This window comes from Chaetodon trifascialis, chromosome 16 (genome assembly GCF_039877785.1).
Source record: "Chaetodon trifascialis isolate fChaTrf1 chromosome 16, fChaTrf1.hap1, whole genome shotgun sequence".
In the NCBI taxonomy this organism is placed as follows: domain Eukaryota; kingdom Metazoa; phylum Chordata; class Actinopteri; order Chaetodontiformes; family Chaetodontidae; genus Chaetodon; species Chaetodon trifascialis.
In genome coordinates this window covers 8,243,927-8,266,053 of record NC_092071.1, presented here as the reverse complement: position 1 = coordinate 8,266,053, position 22,127 = coordinate 8,243,927, and the positions used below count along the sequence as shown (strand labels likewise).

The 22,127-nt window shown below is 41.5% G+C and overlaps 1 protein-coding gene across 4 annotated transcripts in view; it reads right to left on the bottom strand.

Moving 5' to 3' along the window:
* gabrg2 (gamma-aminobutyric acid type A receptor subunit gamma2) overlaps nt 1–21,615 on the bottom strand; it is a 51,792-nt gene extending 30,177 nt beyond the window's left edge. For 3 of the 4 annotated variants that reach the window (XM_070982537.1, XM_070982538.1, XM_070982539.1), the window contains exons 1-5: nt 21,013–21,573; nt 11,917–12,056; nt 5,220–5,287; nt 2,132–2,352; nt 532–614 (exon numbers count right to left, since the gene is read on the bottom strand). In XM_070982537.1, the coding sequence (XP_070838638.1) occupies nt 532–614; nt 2,132–2,352; nt 5,220–5,287; nt 11,917–12,056; nt 21,013–21,128 (628 nt within the window). In that variant the 5' untranslated portion in view covers nt 21,129–21,573. Of the gene's footprint in view, nt 1–531; nt 615–2,131; nt 2,353–5,219; nt 5,288–11,916; nt 12,057–21,012 lie in introns of all 4 variants that reach the window. The other variant, XM_070982540.1, reaches the window with a different exon arrangement.
* Nucleotides 21,616–22,127: the final 512 nt, after the last annotated feature.

Below are 22,127 nucleotides of genomic sequence, written 5' to 3'. Positions count from 1 at the left end.
ACACAAGTGGAACAACCTGCAGAATCTCTTAAAACTAGACAAGCTGATCCCCTTTTCTGTATTCTTGGTGCACCTCAGCTCTTTTATTGTGCAAGTGTCATAATTTAGTTTTTATCATTTTATATGTATTATAATTTAGATGCAAAACAAAGCTTGCTCTCAATGTTCTTCCCTGGTGAAATAAATGTAGCAAGTACATACTGTGAATGAATGAATGAATGAATTTTTGTTCACATCGACACATAAATACACATTGTTACATCTATAACAGAGCTCTTTAAAGCTGAGGTTGCGTTTTAGCTTGCAAAGAGAGCGAGACATCCTGCACATCCTGTGATCCCACGTCATCCTGTTCCTGTTGAATAATTATTCCTTAAATGATGTCTTTGTTAGGCTCATATGGCCACAGTGTGTATGTGTGTGTGTGTGTGTGCGTGTGTGTATGTGTGTGTGCGTGTGTGTGTCTGAGATGAAGCAGAGGAAGTGAGGGCGGGGTAAGACAGTAGGGGATCAGCATATGGCCAGACTTACAGCTTGAAAACTCCAGGGGACACGAGTGCTCATCCATTGGGAAGTTGTTCAGTTTAAGCTGGCACTCGGCATCGATGGTCAACCTGCAGAGACACAATGTTTGGATCCACTGACTCAGATGTTTGATAGTGAAAAAATGATAACAAACAAAAAACAATAAAAAAATTCAAATATATAAAATCAAATGAATGTGTGTAAATATAGTTTTTCGACACCAGTCGAAATGCAATAGTTTACATTAAGGAGTGAGTAAACGTGAGCATTAAACCCCCACCCTTATCTGTATTAACATAAGGGATTATTAATTAAAATTTCACTGAACTAAATTGATGTTTTTCACAGCAACACACCCGTCTCTCCTTTTCACACTTGAGGGAGTTTGAAGGCAAAGTCATTAAACTTCCTCTTAATGAGAGAAAGACCTTAAATGACTTTACCCATCCATGCACTCGCCATTGTCATGTATCATTGTCCTCCCAATCACAGCGGTCATCCTAATTAACCAGTGGTTAAATTCTGAGTTCCTTAACAAATTAATGAAGTGGAGGGGTAGTGGTCTGCAAAGCAGAACATCCATCACAGCTTGATGGAGTCCAGAAGAGTTCACTTTCTCTCTTATTATCTCTGATGATCTATTGTGGCGTCAGTATAAACGCCCTCTGTGTTTATGATGGAACACAAAATGTGATAATAAGCACAATTAATATTTCCCTTTAATTGATCCTCCTGTTTTACACAGTTCACTTTTTTTTTTTTGTTACTTTCTTGTTTTACACTCACAAACCATCTGCAGCCATGTTATTATTGAGCCACGATGCGGGGGCCAAAAGACGAACGTCATCTGGTGCTTCCGCCCCGTCGGAGCGGTAAATTCCTGGCCACTACTGCGCATTTGTCCAGTCTCAAACTCTTCAGGCAGGAAAGGGCCATCAGACAATATAGCAATATTTATAAATAGCATTACATTTATAGTATTAAAAAACATCTTCCCAAGCATTTCAGAAACTCAAATTCAATAAAAAACCTGTGGGAAAATTTAAAAATACTCCCTTTCAAGCCGTATACTCAATGCAATGGTGTCTGCAAGCATCAGTTTAGGGCAATGTAGTTCCTGTGTTCCCTTGTCTCTGACAATGACCTGCCTCATTCAGTGGGACAGAGTTCCTGCATGATAATTAATGTCAAATCTAAAATGCCGAAACTTAAAATTGCCCAGGGCCTGCCCGGGATCATCAGTACCATGAATCATTTATGGAGAGAGGCTGTAAATTGTTCACTACACCTATTGCTTGCTGCTCGCAGTGGATGCCAGGGAGGGCAGGAAGAGCCTTAGTGGCAACAAATTGATAATAATACACATACAAAATTTAATGTGCTGTACATATGTTATTAGTTCTTAGACCACATTTAATGCTCATATTGTTGAGACAAGACTAATTCATTGTTATCTATCTCATTTAACCTTCCCATGTGACGAAACGGTGACAATAACTGATCGTCGTCGAATAATTCTGTCACACAATCAATCAAACCGTGGGTCTCAGATCAATGAGAAATAGCCACAGCCGTTCTATTCCTAATATCTCATCCGACGTTCTACCTGAGGGTGTAGAGTATCCGACCATCGTTCCAGATTCGAAGCATGCGATTGGGCGTGGTGATCCAGTGGGCGTCTGCCTTCTTGGAGTTGCGGAAAAAGGTGTCCGGGATCCAGATCTTCCCGACCATGTTACTGTTGAGGCGCAGAACCTTCATCGTGCTGTTGAATTTTAGCCTCCTGTCATACCAGGTCTGAGCGAAGAAGATGTCGATGGTGTATTCCTGAAGACGGATAAAACACAGCTTTTACTGGAATTGTTATGTTTAACTTCAAAAGCTTTATGTAACACACTAGATAAAAGTCTGTTTCTCAGGAAAGCCTTGCAAACAGTATTGTTTGCAGCCAGCGTTGTCACCAATGTGTAGCTTTTAACTGTGAGATGCGATGAGATCAAGTCGAAATGTGGGCTGCAGAAGCACTGTTTCTTCTGTCTGAGGGGGAACTTTTCTATACCCGTGGAAACTTGAGCACATTTGCAGGCACATTCCCCTCAGACAAGATGGTAGATGGTGTCTATTCAGGCCAAGAAGTCCTTTTGTCCCCGCTAAAGAGCACTGCTGAAAAAGACCATCTTGACGCCCTCAACCTGAAAATTAAATGTTCACCGGGGCAATTAATAATTCCCCTTGTTTGGCTCAAGTATTATCTAACCTCATAACCTGCCGCCTTGGCAGCACTTTGTCCCGAGTCTGACAAAACCCTCTGCCTCCTATTCAGCCCCTTTGAGAGGTGTGTTAGAACACACGCACGAGGGATGAAAACATAGGCGGTAGAGGCATGGGCAGAGTTGAAGAGCTAAAAGGTGTCAGAGGGAAGGGAGCGGCGGTGAGTGAAAGGGAGCTATCAGTTTTTCTTATTTATTTTGTTATTTGGAATGGTTGAGCCCTGAGGTTCAAAGTGAAGTACAGCAGGAGAGAGAAAAAAAAATCTGGGGATTTGTGTGCAAGAGGGCATAGAGGCATTAACTTCCTGACAAAGCTTAGCCCAACAATAAAGCCTAAATCCACGGCAAAGAGTCCTAAACGAGATTTGAGAAATAACATTTTCACCAGGCAACATTCCCATCCTTTCAGCATCCCTTTTTTCCTCAAAGGACAGACAGTTCAAATCCAGTGATGAGAGAAAGATTGAATGCCTGAGGATCTTCATCTGGGCCCTGCTGAGTGGGATAAACTTCTTTTTTTTTTTTCTTCTTCAACCTATATATACTGCAGGATCTTTCACAGAATAATTTCAATTCAAACTGCTGCACGCATCTCAGAACGGCGAAGAGCTGCTCGTCTCTAGTGGCTACAAAGCATCAATTTACGATTCTCTTTCTTCTTCAAACCTTTCTCTTGGTCTGTCCCATCTCTTCTTCCTCTCTCTCATGAGTTGCAACTTTGCGATATTGCAAAGACTCCCGAACCTCACGGCATTTGTCACGTCATAGTGTGAACACACCGGCCCAGCCACGCTCATTACATATGATTGTGAAGCGATCAGTCAACGTTTCAGGTCAGCAGAACGCCTTCGCCACACACACACACACACACACACACACACGCACACACACACACACACATGCAGGCAGACTCCGTAATGAGAGCACAAACACATTTTCTAACTGATCCCACTGATGCTCCTCTTCCAACTTCACTGTGCAGTAACTGAGAGTGGGTGCTGTAGCTAAGACCGAGTGAAACGGAACTCCACCGCCATGTCGAGCCGACTGCTCTGCACAATCACAACAGAAGTGGCTCCTCAGCAGGAACATGCAACAGAAAAGAACAAACATAAAGCGACACTGATGTCAGGTTTTTCCAATCCCTCTTCCTCTCTAGCATCTCTCCTCTTTACTATCAGATGGCCTGCTCTGCCCTGTTTTGGACATCACTGCAGTATGACAGCTTTATATGTATTCTGTTATCATTGCTCAGGTTTCAAATCCAGAACTTATGCGCTGTGTTACTGCATCGTGGCAGCATTACCAATGATAATCAGCATGGGGTGTTGTCTTCCCACCTGAATCTGATTCAGCATTTCCAACACTTTCAGCCTTTGTAAAAGCGTTCTTTCAATCAATACGAATACGCCGATATGATTTTTGGAGGCTGATGCTGTACCAGCTCTCCCACTCATATTGGCTGAAACTGAACAAATGCTACACTGACTTGGCTTCACAGACATAAGCTTCTTACATCTTAAAGTAAGCAGGTTCAACACTGATAAGGAAAAATGGATGGTTGCATGTTGTTTATAGCAAGGTTACCCTATGTATCACGTGACTGCAAGGTTATTTCATTGTCACTATACAGATTACTGGAACAGAAGTAAAAAGAAAGCTTTTATTTGACCATTTTTGTCTATAGAAAATAAACAGCTTTGCAGCTGGTGATCACAAATACATGTAGAGCAACCAGAACACGATTTGAATGTGTCTCTCTAACTATAACAACAGACAGAAACGATCAAAAGCCTACAAAAACCTCGTCTACAAACCACATCCAAGGAAAACCACAAATTGGTATATTTATTTGAACAAAACACAAAGAGTTTGAACAGGTGACACCTTGGACTGCAGTCGATGCGATTCCTGGCAACAACAAGAGAGAGAACATCTTGGGATTTGCCAACGCACGCAGCCATTTGCAAATATGCTGCTTTGAGATCTGGCCTGTGTTTCCAGCAACACAACTGGTCGACTGTTAATCAGGAGTTCAGATTCAAAATAAGAGGTGTTTAATGCAGTCAGATGCATTAAATGGACCACATTTATCCACTGTGGTGCAAAGGCCAGTGCAGCAGTTAAGTAGCTGATTGACACCTGCATTGTGTTGCTACACTACAGGGGCAGCGGGGCAGCATAGTGATTAGCTGGACGAACCAATCCTCCATGACAGCAAGCATCTGACCTGCTGAAGGGTGCTCGAGCAAGAATCTCTGCCAGCTCCAGAGAGGAGAGCTACTCTCTTGGTCATTATTCACTCACCTCCCTGAGGATGGAGGCAGCTGAGCAAAAATTGGGGAATTTGGTTATACATGCAGTTTCAGGCTGATAATTAATAACAATGATGACACATTGACTCTCTTTTCTAGTATTACTCACCATATTGATGGCATTTACTGGGCCGATGCTGTTGACAAACATGTCTGTGTGGATCACTGTCGGTTTGACTGAGAAGAAGCACAGAAAAATCCATTTTAGAGACGAGAAATGTTTTATCATATCACACACAACAATTTTCAGGATGTTGTTTATCAGTTTTGTGTAAATCATCGTCATCAATGAGGAAAACAAGGGAAATAATCTCCCTGTTGTGAATGTGTGAACACAAAGCTGCTGGAAAACAGATATGCAGGTGCGAGGGATGAAATCATGCAAAAGAAAGTTTGGGATTCTTGCGTACTGTTCACGGTAAATTCAGTGGAAATGCAATCAGGGACCTTCGTGAGGCATCAAATTCTCAACACAGAACAACAACATCATCTTACATCTATACTCAAGCCACAGGCTGAAGCAACCAATCGAAAAATCAATCAAACACCATCAATATTTGATTAAAAAAATACATCCCTAGATGGGAAAAGCAAAGTAAGTTATTTCTATCGCAACAGCTCCAATTGGGGAGACGAGCTTGGAGGAATATCTGACAAGTACTCTATGTCTCCTAACCAAATAAATAATATAACATCACATAAAATATCCAGCTAATATTTCAAGTCAAAGTAAATAGTCCCATCTTTTCTAACATACGAGGCTAATATGACTACTAATGAAGAAACATTTAAAAAAAACAATGTGAGATTTTGATCTTGGGATTTATAAAGTTTGTGTCATATCAGGGATGTTTTTTAGTTCGTTAGTATTGAGGATGAGGATGCTAAAGATTTGAGAGTGTGAATTTCTGGCTTAAAAATGAAAATGAAACAAAATAACACCCAAAATGTACTTTCTTTACTAACCTACGGTGAACAATTGGGGTCATAACTTCTTATGATTTCTCGCCATTTTTCTTATTGCAGTATTTTGTTTTACTACCACAACTACTATAACTCTACTGCTGCTACTAATAAAATATTCATATCCATAATCAGAATACAGACACAGCAATTTCATCTTTTTGGCTTGACATCTAGCTGGGTAGTGTTTTCTTCACTTCCTTTTAGATCCACTCGCTGATGAGATTCAGCTCACTCACTTTAAGCACATACAGTAATTTGTGTGAATCAAATGATCCCACTTCCCTTTCATGACACTGTATTGCATTACCAGGTCTGACATTTGTCAGACGGTGCTGATGAAATCGAAGCCCTGGCTCCTCTGTCTGCAAGGAGACTACACCGGAGCCTACAGGACCAGTTTCATCTTCAAACAGGCTTCCTGCCAGACTCAGAGAACCGCACATTGTATTTATGGCCAAACTCCTGACCCATTTACCAGGATACCTATGTGCCCTCTGCAACATCCCATCCATCCCTTTTTCCGTCCAGCTGCGCTTCAGGCTCATCTTGAAAGCCAATCATCGGCCCTCTTTTCTCACAGACCTGCTGGTGCACCGGTGCTCCCACAGAGCTGCACTTTTAGGTTAGAAGTTCCTCATAAATTTTTGACTTTGGCTTTTTTGGACTTGACAAGATTTGAGAGAAGATTACAATTCTCAGCTCGAAAAAGACAGCAAAACAAATAAGTCATATAACATTACAGCAGCAGGTACTCAGGAAACAATTAAATGCCATGCATTACACCTCTTGGTGTTTACTGCCTACGCTGGTTTAGTGAGACGGACAGATGGACGTCAGACAAAGAATGGCTGAGGAAACTGGACAGCTTGGTGTCAAATGGACGTCCATGCTCTGTCAGATCCCCTAAGTCAGCCTGTATCCGCTTTTACACTTTGCCATCTAATGCGTATGTTTATGGATGACTGGACGTTGCATCCGAGAGGAGGGACTCAGCCGGACTCGAGGCTTGATGCGGGAACGATAGCGAGTGTGAGGGATAGACAGAGGGAGCGAGTGCAGGTTCCCATCCATTTCTCATGGCACTCGCAGGCATACATGAGTGTGCACTGCAGCCCGATTCCTCCACACAGACTTTAACATGCATGAACAATCTCAAGCACACTCGCAATCACACACGCTCACAAACACACTGCTCTTACTGGGTTCTACTTTACCTCACATGAAGCTCTCAGTGTTGCTTTTGGCCAGATATATCAGTGAGTGGCTATGAATACTGGGGATCTTATTGCGTTGGCAAAATAGGAATTTCTGTATACTGAAAATGTGATGCATAAAATATGTAACCCTGGACTGTATTATTAGTAAAATCACATAGAAAGTTACAGGCATGGCATTAATAGAATTTCAAGAAATAAAAACAAAGTTGTCTTATTATACGCAGCCAACTGGAAAGTGGATGTCTTTCATAAATGAACAAACAGACGCCAAGGAAGCATTATTCCGAGATGCCAGTGAACATAAAGTGACTCTGCAAAGATTTCTAACTTGGCGTGTGAGACAACACATGCCGATACACCCACCTCAGGCATCCAAAGGCTGATCGAATTAGCACACAGACTCTGACCAAATGCATCACCGTGCATTACCAGTCATTAAGACCTGTTAATTAAATCCATTAAACCCTCTGTACAATGACTGTATGTCCTTGCCGTTGCGCTCCATGTTTGCGAATGCTATGAAAAAATCTATTTTCTAGAAGGCAATGACCTTGATCGCTGCTATGGATGTGGTATAAATTAAGGATTTTCAAATTTCCCCTCTCTCTCTCTCTCTCTCTCTGTCCTATTTGCTTCAGTTTCCATACGCACAGTAGACTCCAGGGGCATTAAAATTAAATGAGCATCACAATGGACTTCAAAGAGAAGCTGTGGCACAATCAGCGATGAATCTAAATCCACAGCATTTCAGCGCTCTGAGGAGTGGAGGAGAAAGTTCGCTTTGCCGTGGTATGGTTGGTTAGTTGATTGGTTGGTGGATCAGATGACAGTATAGCCAGCTAATTATAACCCTTCTGTAGCTGTGTAACTTGGCAGCAGCTGGAGGACCAATGATGGGAGAGCGAGATCATAGCGTGTTTGAAGATGACGGTTAAGACGGTGGCAGCCAGCCGCGCTGCTATGCAGCGGCTCTCTGGGTTGAAGCTGCACCTCAAAGCAGATCTGAGCTGCTCTTCAATTTATGGCACAAGCCCTCTTCTGAAGTCTTAAGACTAAAGATGATGCCCTTCATGAAATGTGCACGTTAAATGCGGCATTGTACACATAGTGCAGTATATGCGGAAAACCATAAAAGCAGCTCAGTGTAACAGATTTACAATACACATCCGTGGCTTTCATCTTGTGCCATCATTTCAGTCAATTCATTTGTCATGCTTTAAAGCTGGGGTAGGTCAATTCCCAGCAGTGGCACCTCCAGCTTGGAGGGTTTTTTTTTTTTTCATCTAAAGCAAATAGCCATTAGGAATTGGCTAGCTGGGAAGCTTCTGAGCTCCCTTTTTGTTGCACTGGGGATGCCTACTGCGCTCAAAAATGTTTATTGGGCACGTTTAAATGTTGGTGGCTCTAAGCAGTATTCAAACCTTAACTGATAACTTGTTATTTAATCCCAAGAAACCATGTAATATTGCATAAATTAACCAATTCCAACTGCACAGAATTTGATCATTTAACGCTGGCTCATCAGTTTGGAATCACTCTTCTTCGTCGGAAGGAGTGCTCTTTTGCTTGTTTTAGTTTTTGCTTTCCTCTTCCTGTGGGTGCACTCCACTACGAGACACAGATGAAGTGCCTTAAAATGGAACTCTGTGACATAGACTGATAACTGGACTGGGGCTTGCCATTCTATTCTTGCCATGTGTAGCTTCACAACAGCACTACCCAGTGCCCCTGCAGTGGGTGGAGGAGCAGTCCACGACTAGCATAGAGAGTGGTATATCTTTATCATTCTATAAGTGCATGTGACAGATTGTATGTGACAGTTTTCCCAGGAATACTGACCCATGAATAAAGTGTTCAAGGGTACTGAAGATCTCCCTATTCAGCTCTTGCAGATGGACGTGACAGGCTTTAGGATATATGTGCACTTGTGTAGACAAGGGAGACCTGCCCAACTGTCTGTCAAAGTGAAGGGAGTAAGCTACTTGTCCACTTCTCACATTGATGAGACAAGGCGTGCAGGACCATGACGGACTGCTATCTCCACCATAACACATGCGTGTACATAAACACATGTACACACTTTATAGTCAGCCCGTCTGCCTGTCAACTCGCACAACAAACACACCCATAGAGAGGGAACAGGCGAATACACAAAGACACCTTGTACTGCAAGGCATGGTGTGCATATTAAACACTCTCCATGTCCAGTTTCTATAGCAGTGAATATGAACAGGCCATTCAGGTGCAACTGGCCTAAACACCTTCAATTTATGCATTTTAAAGGTCCATAATTCTCAATGTTTTACAGTTTGCTGCAGAGTAGTGATGTGCGATATTACGATATATGTCGTAGTGTGACAGAAAAATGTCTACCGTACGATATAATCCTCTATTGTTTATATCGTAATTTTAACGTATCGGCTAATGTAACTGTAGCAACGCTACTGCTTTGTGGTAGCAGTTTACGTCACCTGCAAGAACTTACGGCACTGCTAACGTTTTCAGCCATGCGTGCAAGAGCCAGCAGGAGCATAGACGTAAACAACGTAGCAGAGATGGAGAGCACAGTGGACGCTGAACCAACAGAACCCAAAGAGGAATTGGTGCCGAAAAGAGGGAACAGGAACTCCATTGTTTGGCACTGGTTTGGATTTAAAAATGCAGACACCAACCAAAAAACGGTAATCTGCAAAACATGCCGCCAACAAGTCGTTACTAGCGACTCGAACACGTCTAATCTTTTCTATCACTTAAAGACACGGCATGAAGAACAGTACAGAGACAGCGATAAAATGCGACAAACTTGAATGTTACTAGCACTTTATGTTGTTACTGCATTTTATTTCTTTGCACTTTATTGCATTACTTGAAAACTGATTGCACTACCAGATATTTTTGAATGGTATTTGTCCATTTGATATTTGTGTTTTATTTGTTTTATTTTTAATTGTTTTTTAACTGTCTAGTAACAAAACAAAAATTAGTAACAAAAAGAGGGACTCTGGGACTAAAAAGACTTTTTATTGTTTTTTAATTGTCTTGTCCCTTTATATATAAAATATGTGTTTTAGAAATAAAAGCAGAAAAGATCAGAGGAATTGGCATTCATTTCGTGTGTATATATATAATTTTAAGTAAAAATACTATATGGGGATATATATTGTTATCGGGATATAAAATTACCTATATCGGGATATAAATTTTTGTCCATATCGCACAGCACTACTGCAGAGATGTTCAAAATCCATCAGGGAGTATGACTGACATTATCACCTGCTACCACAGTGAGGCAAGTCACAAACAAGTCTCAAGTCACAAAGTCCTAAATTGTGTTTTGAGTTCTCATCAATTCAGGCATCTTTCACCAAAGTGAATGCCATTTTAGATTCAGAGATTTATGGAAATAATGCGTGTTTGTGTGAATTTACTACCATCAAATAAATAGATCAGGTATTTTATCACTATATTTCTGTTGCGTTGAGGTTTTGGTGGCGTTTTATTAAGTTTGAATCCAGTTTCAACATCCAAACAACAGCCAAGCATTATTTTGGCCTGATCACGAGTAGCTAACAGTATTATTGTTACCTAACTACGGGTGATATAATCTGCAACTGGCAATGTGCCATTTAAACCAGCAAAAAGAGGTGGTCTGCACCACCTAACAATGTGAAGCCCACCAAACACACCTTCCCCTTGTGTTTGTGCAATGAGACTTGCTGCTACTGGATTCATTCACAATATATCTATTGTCAGGAAAAAATACTTCTTATATCATAATAATTAATCTTTGGGCCTTGAGACAATATCAAGTGAGTCCAATCAGGCTCTGGTGTTGAAGTCAAATTGTCTTTTTTGTCAAATTTAAAGTCAACAGACTCATGACTCAAACAGTGTTGTTGTGTGAGAAGCACATGACTCCAGTAATGGTGATTTTAATTCATTCTCACATCCTTTTCTTCATGTGGAGGGAAATTTATGACCTCTTAAAGTCAACCCCCGAATAACGACAAAAGAGTGAGACTGTTTTCTGGACTCCTTAAAAGCTGATGTGTTTTATATTTAAAAAAAAAAAAAAAAAAAAAAGTGAACTTAAAATATAAGTGTCACTACACAAGTGTCTTCTCTCAGTATGAGTTTCTATACTGATAGTAGACTTCAGAGGCATTAAAGTCGAATGAGCATCACAATGGAATTAGGAGGCTTTTCCTCTAATTGCTGTCTGCTGGAGAAAGGAAGTCTAAGACAAATTTTCCCTTAATCTAATGTATATTTTTTGGTGACAATTTTGAGAATCGTTGCTGTATTATAGAGATAAAAGATTAAAGAGGGGTATATATAGTGTTTCAGGCTTCACACACTTGCACAAACGTGGATATCTGTCTACAGCAAGTGAGAAAATGCCATGCTCCAGGCTTCAGAGTCCCTTCTAAAAACCACTGCATGACATCACAGATGCTGCGTCTCCATTTTCCTACAGTTAATGGGCAAAGCGTTTGGCTATAAGCATGCATGTCACTTAATAAGCGCATATGTGTGTTTGACTGCAAATTTAACCATGAACGTGGGTGTACTTCTTTGTGATTCTGTGACTAAACGTATCATCCGTGAAAAATCAGCGCCCACCTCCAATGTCAGGTCTGAGTTTGTTGTCGTATCCATCTAGTAGGCTGTTCAAGATGTGTGTGACGTCACTCTCATACACTTTGGGAGTCAGCACCCACGTCTTGTTGGACACCTCATCATCGTCATCAGTCTGGAAGGAGCTGTGGGGTGGAGGTGGGGAAAGGGAGAGAAAACGCATGTCAGTCATTTCTTTTAAAAAGGAGAACAAGCAGTGTCTTTCCATGTGGGCTCTGTTCACTTCATACCAAAATATTAAGAGACAAGAGACACAGTGCGAGCAAAGTGCTCAATGCAAGGTCAGGAGATGAACTTGGGAGGATTTTCAGGACTCTTTATCGCCACATCATTGCTACTGTAGACACACTGCAATACATGTGATTAATCCTCCCTGTCCCTTTGGTGTCTGTCCTTTATGCTAGTTGTTTCTATTTTTAAGTTACTGAAAATAACTTAAGGATTAACATATGAATCACATTCAGTGCAACACATGTGATGCAGAACATGTATATAAATATACAATATTCATGTAGTTTTGGTCTATTGCCCTGCAAAGCCAAAGTTAAAGTCCTGTTGTCTGTATTCCAGAGTACATCATTTTTTTCACTGTGAGATGCATAAATTCTCCTCACTTTGCACATTTATTGTAATTTCCATTTCTCCGTTTCTACCCTCTTTAGATTGATTCAGATTGATACTCCATATCAGACATTTTAAACTCAACCCACATCTAGGACCACTCAGGGGCGAAGAACCCGCCAGTATTTCAGGACCAATCCCATCATGCATTCAGACACAGTAAAAACAACCTGTGTGCTGACTGATGTTTGATGTGAAAATGAGATGAAAGGACTGAATGTATTTGCTTCAGATCTTTGCATCCCCTGCATGAAGATGACATCTTCGTGCCACAGACGCTTGCACGATATGTGAAAATTGCAAAAGCACAAAGCAATCGTAGCCTAAAAATAGCACGAGGCTCATACATACAAGCTCATCTAAGAGAATATCAAACAGGAATAAAAAGACCTTTTGGCTGATGGAATCACGCTGTCTCTAAGGGGGACATGCTAATTCATTATCTGAGTTTTACACTTCTTGTTTTATTTTCATTGTAACCCACATCAAAGCATTTTACTGTGCACCACCACACTAGTTGAGTGTTGAGTTGTTAGCCATTCATTTTGTCCACCTGAAAGCCTTTTGCACACTTTCCCCCCACAGAGAAGTGTTGCTAATGTTTCCAGTAATGTGATTAGATTGTCAGCAACTTTGTAAGCATCAGTGATGCAAACTCAGCGTAGTTTAGGCACCTGATGTGAGCATTAATGTGGATGCAGCATTGAATTCCCACCTTGACAGATTCATCGTTTTGTCTTATGTTGACTGAAGACTGAAACAACTTCAGTCACTCTTCGAAGTGACATGTTTTCCCTTTTGTTTGCTTCTATCCAGGTAAGCTTGCCTCTCAAGAAAGGAGGGCAATTTTAGGCAATTGTCACTCAGTAGAAGTTGGAATTTGATAAAATTGCCAGGAATTCAATCAAAGTAAGCCTCTTTTGTGTGGCCATGTATTTCATATTGTAACAACAGACACACCAATAAATATTTAAATTCAATTTAAAAGTCCAATATTAAATGTAAGACATGAACTCAAAGTTTTTTACTTTGTTTTAATACTGCAACTAAAGTTTTACATATAATTTAAGAAACGGAATCTAATTTAAAGTCTTCCCTTTGTTTCTCCAAATGGCCTTCATTTTAAGAAAAAGTGATGAAAGAAATGGCCCTGAGTTTGAATGAAAACCTCCACAATAACCTTCTTTAACGTCTAAAATTCTCAGTCAATTTTCAACTCAGCATTTCTACAAAAATAACGAATGAATTCCAAGATGCCGACGTTGAGCAGCTTGACGGCAGAATTGCTCGACGTGTCATAAAGAGGGTTTTTAGGGCCCCCAAGTTTGTGAGAGAGCCAATTTTCCTCAGTTTACTTCCTCAACCCAGGCGTCTCAAACTGAAGGGATAATGATGTCTCAAGAGCCCCCGACCACAAATACAGCCATGGTGGAGCTGTAAATGTTTCTCCTGCTCTCTTTTGGTGAATTATATGTCTAGAATGAAGGTTTATCCTTTGTTAGAACAGATCTTTTTTGTGGTTTGAAGCCTGAATTAAAGATGTGATCCCCAATGATAATGCATGAGGGCGAATTTATATGCTGACAACAACATGCTGCCATGGAGAGGGGCTATTGTATGTCAGGAGACTTAGAGCGACATGATGCTGTCTGCAATAAGAGGGGAGGTTAGCAGCGCCAGCAGGCAGGGGGTGAGACACTCTGAGTGTGTGACAGAAAGAGACAAGTGGACAGAAAAACACATACGTGACGTGTGTGAAAGAGACTGTGGGCCATAAAAGCACAGGGCGAATCTGTGCTGCATCTTTTCATTCAGTTTGTGCAAGCACTGTCTGTGTGTAATTAGTGTGTGATTTACTAAGGCAGCAGTTCATTACGCAATCAGTGTCTGGGACTGCCTTCTCGACGTGTTTTGTAGGTGAAGGGAGAGTTCAAAAAGTGCAGTTCAGTGTTGGGATTTTCCTGAAATAAGCGAACTCAGAAGAAGGTAAACACACAGGACTTCTGATTAAGTTTTATTCATAATATTAAACTTAATTAAGGTTTGTAAAAGCATCGCAGGACTGAAAAAGCTATGGAACAAAAAAAAATGGTGCAAAAGACAACATGTCTAAATGTATCCTGACTAAAGATGGAAGAGCAGGTTTTCATCATATCACATATGTCTCAACAAACAAATCCCCAAATCTCAGTTCTTTTAAATCATTGCTTAAACTTTACTGTTTGCTATTGCCTTTAATAAATGAAATCTGGGGCTATTCTTTCATATTTGCACTCTACTCTAGCTGCACTGTGATTTTTGTCACGCTGTTTAATCTGCTTCACTATCTTATTGTGCTCTTTATTTCTGTGTATCATTTACATTAATATTTTTTGTCGTTTTTTATATCTCGTCTTCATGCTTTTCCTTATGCAAACTGCATGCAACTTCAAATCACAGAACACTATTCAGCAACAAGGCACTTCAACTTGCCTCAGCTTACCTTACCGAGAGTGCAATCAGTATCTCCGTATTGCAGCAACTCCCTAAATGTCAAGCTCTGCTTTTTCTTAATAAAACAGTCACTACTCCCAATCCCCGCTGTGTTTAGTGTTAGAAAACGGACAGAAGCTATCCATTGTTAACCAAAAACAAACGAACTGAAAATTCAAGAGCCTGAGTGATATCCAATGAAATGTGCAATCACACACACATTTTACAGCTCCTGCTATTTGTGCTACCTTCCTTGTATGCACATGCTTTAGAAAGAGGCCTGCTTCACCGATTACATGCAAGTTGTGCCTCAGATGACAGAAAACTTGCATTTGCAGCTGTGAGATAAATAACACAGATTCATTTAGATGCACAATGCATCAGAAACGAAGGCTGAGACAGAGGAGAAAAGCGATAGATGGATAGATAGAAACAAATAAAGAGAGCTGACGCATTTTTAAGTGGTGGCGTCACAGCTCTGGACAACATGTGCCCCTCCAGGAACCACTGGAGCGTCAGGGAGATGGCCAACAGCATAAAAGATCAACCTTGAAAACAGCTGTGAGCTTTCAACAAGGCTTCAGAGCGATGAGAAGAAAATAGACTTCTGAATGAAATAATAAAGAATCAGGAAGGGTGAGAAAAAAAAGACACCGTTTCCATGGCAAAGCACAAGGATGGAAGTTCTGATAGCTTTCCCGTGTTTTTCGGCTGGGTGCAAGGAGTGATGTTTTGACCAGCACTCTTCCTTAGACTGCATTAAGTACCATCCGTCTCCACCATAACACAGGAGCCTGATAAAAAACATTAAATCTTAATTATTTTACTCAGGTGGACCCTTAGACATGCCTTACTTTATGTTGGAAAAACGTACCCTGTCTCTTGCACAGACTCGATAGATAGATACAAGGATGGATGCATAGATGGGTTGATGGATAGATAGGACTGAGCAGGGTGTGAGAACTTGAAAATATCTGGTGTTTTTTCAGGTTGCTGAAATCTTACCATCTATATTCATCTTTCAGAGTATCTCTGTGTTTATGGAAATGTTCCAAAGAGGAGCACATCAAAGGAGGAGCCATGTGTGCTCCACTGCAGGCAGATCTGAGGTTCTGCCTGCTAATTCGGTACCTGAGGATCCACAGAGGTCTGCGCCTGTGTGTGTGCGCCTGCTGTTACTGTTTGTGTGTGTACTCGTGTTTGTTTTTCATGCATATGCATGTCCGTGGCTGCGTACGTAATGATGGAGAGTACTGGAGTTAAGTGTTGTGTTCACAGCTACCCTCACTGAGGACAATCTGACAGTTTCATACGTTCTTCCTCTTCACATTTAGCGCCATCATCACTCTGCTGTATATGCAGCAGTCAGAACGTGTCTCTACTACTGAGCGGATCTCAATTAAAATCTCATCTCAGGTTTCATGTAACGCAGCGGGGAAGTGCCCCGTCCTCTGCAGTTTTACATGTTCAAAGAAGGACTAAGGAGGGTAAAACAGCTATGGAAACAGCTATGCGCCTACCATTAGCATCCACATCAGGACCCTTGAGCTATGATTTTTGCATGTTTTATGTTAAAACTAATAAAGGAACCACATCTGATGAATCCTCATGCTTATTATCAACCCACATGAAATTGATCCTGCACCTACAGTATGGCATCAACACAGCAAACCGCTCGTGCACATCAGGCCTAATTTCACAAGCTCTACTCTTAATAACCCCCCAAAAAACAAACAAACAATGCAATCATTTTAAGTGATTGTAAGTTGTGCTTCTGGTTAATAAGTCAGGCTGTCAATTTGCAAAAATAAACATCTGCTCACAAACTGGACTGTGTCAGCACACTCCACTTAACTGACCTCTGGCAGTAAATGTCCAGGCTTCACTCACAGATCACTTAGATTAGCTACCATTGGCATGCAAGGTTGACTTGTTTCACTCAGTGGTACACTGAGGGAAATTAGGACAGTAATGTTCCCAATATTGTCTCCTCAATCAGCATTTAAATGTGAACTTCAGCTGACATGCACAGCTGGGATGTTTGACGTAAAGATGATGTAAACAAACCCTTTGACAGCAACATAAAATATGCTGTCTAGTGTTAGTTGGTGCATTAAAAAGCCTGCCAATCAATAAGAGAGTGTGTTTTAAAGTTCGAGGCTGCAGGATGAGCTTTCCATTGGCATTTAAATTACAGTGCTTTCAACTTTCTGGAAATGCTCGTAAAAACAGGCCATATATATTAACACGAGGAGAAACCCAGAAAATTGGTGGACATGTTTTAAAAGTATCCAAAGTTCACCTGCTGTGTACTTGTGTCTTTAAAATAGAAATGCATAAACCTTTTTGGAATAAGGGTATCCAAAAAAGACCTAAATTTATCCACAGAATCTCTCTGGGCAAAGAGAGAACTCACATGGCTGAGACAGCAGGGGTGGCTGTGGTGAAAAACCTTAGATAGGACACCGTCTTAGGTGTGTTTTGTGCCAAAATCCATGGTCCTACTTCAAGTTTATCATGATACTTATTGACCTGAGGAAAAGAGATTCATCACCACTGCTGCTAATTCACACCACCATCCAAATCTATCCCAGAAATGTGAAATCACGCTGACCTTAATACCTCCTGGGTGATGAATATGACAGAAACTGTAAGCGAGAGGCAGCTATGAGCTTTGTCATCTGCTTCTGTCTTGTCAAACTGTCTGAACATCAACATGAGAAAAGAGGAGGCTTGACATAGCCACGCTATCAACTACATTTTAAGAATTCTGAGACATAAACACATATGATAGTCATTAATGGGAGACATGACAGATTGACAGTTCTGCGTCGTAAGCCTTTCCACGTTGTGACGAGAGGCAGATAGTGTACGATGGCTTGATTGAGTGCAATGCGCCGTAGGTTTCCCATTTAAAGGGAGGGATTTTTAAATGCTCTTTGGTGAGAACGAATGCTAATCTGGGATGACTGGAATGCAACAAGTGGCGGGCTGGACTCAGGATTGAATTCATAAAATTGGCATAAAATGTGCTCTCCTATAATATTTCATCCATACTGACAGCAACTCCACTGAAAACTGTACATAGCATGTTCTTGCTATTAAGCTACTATTATCCAGAAATTTAAGCAACCGATGACTGATTTAATTTAAGATCCTTTATTGTCATTTGTTTTATGTAATATTATGGCAACTGCAAATAACTGTGTGGGTGTTGTTGGCAAGGTATCAGTTTGTTATTTGTTACTTGTTTAACAAGGATCTTTTGTTTGGCTACAGCTACATGTAGCATTGTACAGCTTTTGTTATCTTATATAGCTTTGACATCAAAGGGATGCACTTACATTAGCAACTCAGCATTTTCACACCAGAGAACTATTCAGGTGCAATGTTGTAAAAACCCTGAAAGATTAAGAGAAAATGTGCAGTACAGAGAGTTTTTCAATGCTTTAAATGGAGAAAGGCCCAATGATATATAGCTCTACTTAACTGACCTCTGGCAGTGAATTTGCAGACTCTACTCAGTCCAGAAGAAACCAGATTAGCTACCATCGGCATGCAAGGTTGACTTGTTTCTCTCAGTGGTACACTGAGGGAAATTAGGCCAGTTTGTAATGTTCCCAATATTGCTTCCACAGAGTTAAAGGCTCAGTCAGTAAATTCTTATTTAAATGTGAGGTTATACTGACATGCCCAGCTGGGATGTTTGACTTAAAGATGATGTAAACAAACCCTTTGACAGCAACATAAAACATGCTGTCTAGTGTTAGTTGGTGCATTAAAAAGCCTGTCAATCAATAAGAGGGTGATAGCAGAGTCCACTTCTGTGGTTTAAGGTTTGCATTTAAATTGTGGTGCTTTCAACTTTCTGGAAATGCATGTAAAAACAGGCCATATATAGTAATACACAAAACATGGCTGTACCAAGGACTAATAATATAATACTAGACAGCCAATAGTTCCCCATTGAAAGGACCAAAAGCTTTGTTTTTTGGTCATTTTTATCTAATTATATTAAATTTTAAGTAATGTATCACTATTTGACAAGCAATAGAGGAATATCTGTTTATCATTATTATGGCCCATGTCCTGTATGCAATGACCATCAAACCAATTGAGGCTCTTGTTGACCAATGAGAGGAACAAATTAGCATTACAACATGTTTTGGTGAAGGTTAGAAACTAAAAATAGAAAATAAAAAATGAACTGCAGTGTGTCCCAAATTGTGGTTACGTAAAGAACTTCATCAGCCACCACCTCTCAAACGCTGGAGGTGAGTTTGCAGAACAGACCGAACAGGAAACCTGAGCAGAGCTCCCTCGCTCTGACATCACTTCCTTCTGTCGCGGCATGTCGCGGTTTATCAACCCCAGTGGATCCTGGGCCTACACCTGAAGCTTTCTGACCGACTGATCAATGCCAAAACATTTGCAACACTCCTTCTGCCTCGACTTGAGGCTTTTGAGCCAAACCTGGATGCTGCGATACCTTTAATGTAAAACAGCATGTGACTTTACACTGGGGTTAATGTGTGTTGATAGCCATCAGACATCACTACACATAGTAACTGTCACAATGAGTCACAAAGTAGCATAGATTACTGAAAGCATGCCCAAGGCCTTGAGGAGAGATGTCTTATGTAAGAGGTCTCATACATGAATCACAAATGACTTCCAATGCAACTTCCCGAGCAGCGGCTCTCTTTTAATTATCAAACACCAGACTTGTTGCCGCAGATATTACCTTCGTGCAGGTGTTTACACAAAGAGCTCACTCTTGGCCCTGTGATTATCCAAGAAGCAGGCAAATGTCAGTTGCATGTGATCTGCCTCAGTTCATTATACTTCAACCACTCATGCACAACTTATAAAATCCATATCCCGCTCTGGGTGCAAGAGTGGATGAGGTGTAGTGTTTACTCAAGCGTACTGTGAGCACTACTTGTGCATACAATTACAAAACACACAGGCCTGACGGTGCAGGCTGGGCAGGGAGCCCCAGGGCTGCGATCAGCTTGACGGTGATTGAACGTCGACTGATTTATCTGGCTCCATTTTTCACCCTCCAGCAACACAAGACGAAAGCGGTGCGAGGAGCCTAACCATCCCTCCTCTTGACTATTCTTATCTCGGTGCTCGGGAATGATGTCTTGACAGGGACGACCAAAGCAGCTCCTCTCCATAGACTCAAATGTGCACCTCAGCGAGAGCAGAAATGGCAGTCCATCCACTGTGTGCAAGACAAGGATCAGTCCATATGTGTTATCCTTGTCCTTATTGTGCCTTTACACTTGAATTCTCTCTGACTGTCTGCCATTTTGAAATGCTTTGTTTTTTTTATTGCAAATACGTGGGATGAAACGCAATCTCACTCATCCTCAAGTTGTCTTTAACACAAACGACTCATTATTCGAGTTGGGCCACATCGACACATGCGTTCGGTAATGAGGCTTTGGCTCTTAGCACAGACTTGATCCTTAAAGGTAGCTTAGCAGAGACTATATGTAGCCTTAGCTTCAAGCAAATTAGCCAGCCGCTGTGCTATTTCTAACGGCGGACAGATTGAGAGAGACACGGGGCAAACTGTGTCCACATAGGGACGTTTATCCGCATTAAATCGCTAAATCATCCGCTACATATTCAAAAGCTGTAGTCGCTTTTATTTCCCATGAATAGAAACAGAAAGGGGCTCGAGACCTCAGAGAAACGCGATACATGTGTCGCTGCGCCTGGAAAATTCACATTACACCTCCACGTCGAACCACAATGATAATAACGTGATATAAATACGCACAGTAGGCGCTTCGCTCGTTTCTTCTAAAACTGTACATCTCCCTTCAGATGGCCAGCCGCTCAAACGGCAGGCTTGTGTTGGCATTAGATGGGAGGCACCGCAAAAATTATGTAAAATAAGGCAGAAAATGCAACCCAACACAGCCGACACAGAATTACGGTCCACGGAGGAAATATCACGCATTCATCGCTTACCTTGTCGGGAGATTAACGACAATAAACGCCCAGAGAAGCAGCTTCAGGGGCAGGGAAGGCTTCGCCATTGCTGTCGAGCATTTGGAGCCTAAATTTGGCGAAGCCATCATCACCATCTTCGTTTCCTCTTTATTGCAGATGGACGTGTCCGTCTATTTACTGTGTTTCCTGTCTACGATACATTACGCACGTTAGCAGTAGCGGGTCCGCGAATCCAGACCCGAGGCGGACGTGCGGTGGAGTCAAATCAGCCAAAACAAAATCGATGCGAGGCGAAAGCCTGATTTCGTATCGCTCGCTTTTTTTTTTTTCCTTTTTTTTCGTGTCTGTTGCCGAATCGACAGCCTAACTGGGCCCTCAAAAACTGCCACAGACGATGAAGCCCCCCCCCCACCTCTCTCTCTCTCTCTCTCTCTCTCTCTCTCTCTCTCTCTCTCTCTCTCTCTCTCTCTCTCTCTCTCTCTCTCTCTCTTGTAATAAGCTACACTGATATGGAGCAGCTGAGAAAACCAGCGGAGCCTCAGTCTGAATGCAGATTAACACCGGGGTCAGGGAGGAACTGATGCACGTTGCTGCAGCACGGATCAACACATGCGTGCTTTCACCGAACGGAAGCAGGGGAGCACAGAAGAAGGGGGAAAAAGCCTTAGCTTGGCGCTACAGGATGAAAAAAATGGTGGTTTTATTTCTTACTGCCAGCACACTACGGGTGCATACCACGTGATGCTTGTTAATAATATATATATATTTTTCAGTGTCAGGAAAATTACATTGCTTCTGATGCGAGTGTAAAATTTGATAACTTATTACTGCCGAATAATGTGAGTCAGCAATTAACAAAATTCAGACAGGGGCTCACAAAATGAGATCAAAGGTGGCATCCTGGGGTCCCTAATGGTTTAATGAGGAGCAAACACCTCAGTTTATGCAGAATGTGTGACCGCGATTAGTCTGTAGAGGACAGGAAGTTGTCATCATGCTTCACTGGCACTTTTCCGACCTCCAGTGCAGACAAAGAAACTCTTGCATAAGTGATGACACAAATCCTTTCAGGTGGAGAAGTGTGTGCGTGCGTGCGTGCGTGCGTGCGTGCGTCTGTGTGTGTGTGTGTGTGT